At 37.5% G+C, this 6,144-nt stretch overlaps 1 protein-coding gene across 1 annotated transcript; it reads left to right on the forward strand.

Moving 5' to 3' along the window:
- The first annotated feature begins 4,431 nt into the window (after positions 1-4,431).
- LOC118837229 (60S acidic ribosomal protein P1-like) lies at positions 4,432-4,791 on the forward strand. The gene has a single exon (XM_036744157.1). The coding sequence runs from the start codon at positions 4,432-4,434 to the stop codon at positions 4,789-4,791; it is 360 nt and encodes a 119-aa protein (XP_036600052.1).
- Positions 4,792-6,144: the final 1,353 nt, after the last annotated feature.

Genomic DNA, 6,144 nt, shown 5'->3' on the forward strand with positions numbered 1-6,144 from the left:
GAAAAAAATACCCATAAGATCTATGGACTGGCTCATAGAAGGTAAAATGGACAATTTTGATTATATAAATTTTAAAATTTTTACACAAACCTAACCAATGTTGATAAAATTAGAAGAAAAGCAGGAAATTATGGGAAATCTTTGTAGCAAATTTCTCTTAAGATCTTTTTTTTTAAATATATAGGTTATTAAATCAAATTTAAGAGTCATTCCTCAATGGTCAAATGATATAAATAAGCAGTATTGAGAGGAAAAATTCCAATCTAGCAATAATTATATGAAAAATGCCATAAAACTTATATTAGATAATTAGAGAAATGAAAATTAAAACAACTCTGAGGTATTACTTCACACCCACTGTCTTGGCCTCAGGAAAGGAAAATGACAAATCCTAGCAGGGCTATGGGAAAGCAGGTACTTTAATGCACTATTGGTGGAGCTATGAACTGGGCTAACCATTCTGGAAAGCAATTTGGAACTATACCCTAAAAGCCATTAAGCTGTGCATATCCTTTAGCAGCAGAAATACTGCTACTAGTTCTATTATTGAAAGAGATCAAAGAAAGAGGAGAAGAATCTATGTGTACAAAAATATCTATAGCAGCTTTTTGTGGCAGTAAAGAATTGGAAACTTAGGGGATGCCCATCAATTGGGGAACTGCTCGACCAGTTTTGGTATATGAATGAGATAGAATACTATTGTGCTGTAAGAAATTATAATGGGGATTATTTTAGAAAAACTTAAGATGTGTGTGAACTGATACAAAATGAAGTCAGCAGAACTATAAGAACAATTTATACAAAAGATGTATTTTGCAGAGATAATCAGCTTTGAAAGACTTGGGAGTTCTGATCAACACAATGAACAATCACAATTCTAAAGGAGTCATGGTGAAATACGCTATCCACTGTCAGAAGGATATCTGATGAACTCAGAGTACAGAATGAAGAATATTTCCTTTCCTTTCCTTTTAGTTTCTATATTTCTATTCATTCCTTCTTTTCGAACAGCTTTTCTTTCTTTTCTACTGTCCTTCCTTCTTTCCTTCTCACTTTCTTCTTTCTTTTGACATGGCTAATATGTAAATTTGTCTTAAATGACTATACATATTTGTAATAGGTTATGTTTCCCTTGACAATTAAATAGAAGGCAGTGGAAAGAGAGATTTTAGACTGAAAATTAAATAAAATTGAATGTAAAAGATAAAAATATTTTTTAAATAGCACAAGAGGTACAAAACCTTACACAATCATCTCATTCTCTAAAAATCAGCATGTGCCATAAGGAAGATAATGACATTATAAAACAATAATGAATATTAAAAAACAAGGTCAAAAGATTTAAAATGAAAGAAAATATAACATTTCTCATATGGAAAAAATGACTTGGAAAACAATTTAGAAGAAACAATTTAAGAATTATTGATTGACCTGAAAGACATATCCAAACAAAAAAAAAAGACCCTGCTCATCATTTCTAGAAATCAGATAGTAAAAAAAAAAACTATCCCTACATATTAGAACAAGAATGCAAAGTGAAAACATAAGGAATTCTTCTGGATAAATCCGAAATTTAAAACTCACTGAAGTGTCCTAGGAAAAATCTAAAGTTTCTAGATTAAAAAGGGAAAAAAAGTATCATAAGCAACCAAAAAGAAAAAGTTCAAGTACCAAGGACGTAGCCAGGATTACACAAAATTTCATATCTACTACAATAAGAGAGTAAGGAGCACATAATATAATATTCTAAAAGGCAAAATACTTGCAACCAATAATAACTTACCCATAAAACTGAATATAATCCTAAAAGAGGAAGGGGATAATGGATCTTCAACGAGATAGAGGAATTCCAGGTATTCCTAGTAAAAAGAGTGAGCTGAGTAGAAACTTTGAAATACATGACAGTCCACAAAAACATTTAAAAATACAATTGAGCAATCAGAAAAGACTTCATAAGGATGAAGTATGTACATCTAGTGGAGGGGCTGAAGAATACAATTGTCCCTCTAGCCCCTAATATCATCATCCATTATGGAGGGCTTTATTTTGTCATATTTGATAACAAGAATGGAAAGAGAAAGGAAAAGGTACACTGAGGAGAAGGTAGAAATTAGTGAGGGAGAGTATGCAAGAAGAAGTCTATAAAAATGTGGAAAAAATTAGACTAGTGAATGTCACTTAATATTTATTTTGCTGAACAGGTCAAAGCTATAACACACATTTGCATAAATACACACATGCACATTTATTGTTTGTCCTTCATACTCAAAGAGGACCAAAATGACATCACAATGTTAGGCTCAATATACAGTGTGTCTGACTGTGGCTGATCATACCAATATGATCTTGGAAACTCTACCAAAGATGGGGCACAAATAGTTCATATGGACATTTGGGATTGAGATTTGTATGTCTCATGTTTCTTTTGAGCTACTACAATTCTTCTTTGCTTGTAGAAGATAGTGTGGTGTTAATGTGATGAAAGTTCTTCCCTGCCCATTTAATAGGGCTCAGGTGGAGCTAGTTAAGGGAAACTTGATTAGGGGACGGTGTTTGTAGGCAGGCCCAAACCTTTTTTGCTAAGTAGGTGCTAAGCCCCAGGCCCACACCCTTTTGCTGATTAGATATGAAGCCCTTGGGACCTAAGAAGGGTATATATACCCTGAGTGTAGCCATTAACCACAGAGTAGACAGAGATGTGAAGAAAACAGAGCTGCAAGAATAAAAGAGAACTGTGAGTGACCTGGAAGGGCTGAGAGAGAGATGGGGGGAGAGAGAGAGAGAGAGAACTAGAAGGACCAAGAGAACTGCAAGGGCTCTCAGAACTACAGAAGGAGAGGACTCAGGCAAGCAGACAGCTAGGGTTTGTGAGTGAGCAGAGAGGAAGGCTATGGGATGGCTTGGCTCCTTGCTGCAATATTGTGTTTTAATTTCTTTGCTTTTACACTGAAGTGGACTTACTGGTTTTGGGATATGGTTACCGCTATGTCAAATTAGGGTTATTGCTTTTGGGATTTGATCCTCTGGTGTCAGAATAAATGTTTTGCTTGTTCTGCCTTCTATATAGTCTCTAATATTTTGCCATTCCAAACTATACAGGCATATTCATGGTCACCTTCGACATCATGAATCTTGCTTTACTGATACACATAGCACCTTCTTTGATGTAGTCATTCCATAGTGGGCTATGTCTGTGCTAATGTCTCCCACGTCTCACAATCAATACCAACGTTCTTCAGAGACACGCCTTCAGAGTGTCCTTGTATTGCTTCTTCTGACCTCTATGTGAGTGCTTACCTTGTGTGAATTCTCTTTAAAGCATCTTTTAGGTAAACATACGTTTGACATTCAAACAAAGTGTCCTGCCCATCAGAGTTGCACTCTCTGCAGTAGAGTTTGAATGCTAGATAGTTCATTTCAAGAAAGGACCTCAGTTTTCAGTACCTTATCTTGCCATATCATCTTCAGAATCTTGCTAGGACAACACAAATGGAAGCAGTTTAATTTTCTGGCATAGTGCTGGTAGACTGTCCACGTTTCACAAGCACGTGGCTTTGTAGACCTTCAATTTAGTAGGCAGCCTAATATCTTTTCTTACCCACACTTTCTTTTGAAGCCTCCCAAATGCTGAGTTAGCTCTTATAAAGCATGCATCAGTCTCATCATCTAAGTGTACATCCCTAAAAAGTATACTGCTAAGGTAAGTGAACTTATCCACAGCACTCAAAATTTCTCTGTGTGCTGTAATCAATGCTTCTATATGTGAATGGTATAATGCTGATGGATGGAGAACTTGTTTTCTTGGTGTTAATTGTCAGGGCAAAATTGGCACAAATGGCTGAGGATCAATTGATACACACTATCTGTGAACAAAAAGTTGTACACCAACTCCCCTTCCACTTTAGTCTTGGCTTTTTCAAGTTAAATAATTTGCCATCAGCGTGGCAGCAGACTTTGATGCCATTAGCATCCTCGTTGACAGCATCTGACAACATCACTGAAAACATCATGCTAAAATACATATGAACAAGCACACAGCCCTGTTTCACTCCATTGGTGACTGGGAACAAAGAAGGGAAAATATAGACTGAGGTGGGGGTAGGGGAGGAGGAATTAAGGGGGAAGGGTGTGCAAAACAAAGTCTAGCTATACAAATGTGGATGAGATTGAGGAAGTGGGCATCAAGTGACATTCATTTTCACCTAAACTAATCAAAGAAAGGTATAATTCATTTGCATAAATGCATACATACACAAAGAAAGGTAGAATACATGCAAAAATTTTAGTGTAGAAATACCTTTAGCTTTCTCTTCAGTTGTCTGTAAAGTATTTGGTTCTTCTTTGGAAACTAAGGCCAAGTTGGGGTGAACCCTCACTTCAGCTAGTGACTAGCACCACTATAAGCAAGTCTCTCCTCATCCATGGCCAAAAATGGCCATCTCTGAGCTCACTTGCATCTACTCTGCCCTCTTCCTTCCCAGCAATGAGGTTACAGTCACTGAGGAGAAAATCAATGCCCTCATTAAAGCAACAGGTGAAAATGTTGAACCATTCTGGCCTGGATTATTTGCAAAGCCCCTGTCCAGTGTAAACATTGCCAGTCTAACCTGCAATGCAGGAGTTGGTGGACCTGCCCCAGCAGCTGGTGGTCCTGCCCTAGTTGGAGGGGCTGCTCCTGTTAGCACAGCTGCCCCAGCTGAGGAGAAGAATAAACAGGAAGTAAAAAAGAAGAATCCAATGAGGCTGATGATGATATGGCCTTTGGTCTGTTTGACTAAATATTTTTTGTAACATTAAAAAAAGTTTAACTCAAAAAATAGAAAGAAATACCTTTAACTCAAAGGAAGAGGGGGGCATGAGTGAATAAGGGGAAAGATAGGACAAAGAAAATGAGAAATGAGCTAGATGTCTTATCAGGTCCATTCCATCCCTGAATTCATCATCTTATAATTTGGTAAAGTAGTAAATTTGGGCTAGGTAGATTTTTCACACACTTTTGCATACCTACAACTCTATCCCCTTGGTGTTTTTGCAATCTATTCTTTTTCCCTATGGATACTTCCCTCCCCCACCCCCCAGTACCTCAGGTATTTACTATTTCATAATCATGAGTGCTCTCTCCATTGGCAGAGGTTGCAATCCTTCTTCAGTTTAGTAGATAGCCTAAATAAGGTAATATAGCTGAAAATAATTACATCCTAGCGATCATTCCTCTGTTGATAAGGCTCCCCGAATTCGGTTGAGATGGTGATTGAACAACAGACACACAGCTCATCACTAGACCAATATTGTAAGTCTTACAGCTTGGCCACAAATAAAAGAGCTTATACCCTGTTAGTGTGAGCCTTTGAGAACTCATGATCACCCCTTCATCGTGGTAAATCATTGTAGGAGTAATACTACCACTAATAATAATAACGATAGCTAACATTTATATAGTGCTTACTATGTACTAGGAAATGTGCTAAGCACCTTATAGTTTTTAAGTCATTTCATCCTCGTTATAACCCTGAGAGGTTGCTGCTATTATGATATCCATTTTATAGATGAGGAAGCTAAGGCAAAGAAGAGTTAAGTGAATCGCCTAGTATCACATACTCAATAAGTATTTGAGACTGTATTTGAACTCAGGTCTTCCTGACTCCAGGCCCAGCCCTCTATTTACTCTACCACTTAGCTGGACAAACTCTAGCAGAACCCCTTCTGGGAACTACTAGCACCTAGAATTTATGGGCTGGTTCCCTGCAGGGAGGTGTTAATGGCCAGATTCAAGGTAACCTGTGGGTTTGCATCCCAAAAAATAGAAAACATGAACACCTATCATTTGACTTCCCTTTAATTGTTGGTAAGCACGATTCACTCAGAAAAAGGTATTTACAGAAATGATATGGCATGAAGAATAGATAAAAAACATTTCCTCTATAAACTTTCAATGAACACAAGCAGTGTCAGCAAAAAGAGTAGGTACTGGGGTAGCTAGGTGGCACAGTGAGTAGAGCACCGGCCCTGGAGTCAGGAAGACCTGAGTTCAAATCTGGGCTCAGACACTTGACACACTCACTAGCTGTGTGACCTTGGGCAAGTCACTTAACCCCAATTGCCCTGCCTTCCCCACCTCCAAAAAAAAGAAAAAAAAATTAAAAA

This window comes from Trichosurus vulpecula, chromosome 1 (genome assembly GCF_011100635.1).
Source record: "Trichosurus vulpecula isolate mTriVul1 chromosome 1, mTriVul1.pri, whole genome shotgun sequence".
Lineage (NCBI taxonomy): Eukaryota > Metazoa > Chordata > Mammalia > Diprotodontia > Phalangeridae > Trichosurus > Trichosurus vulpecula.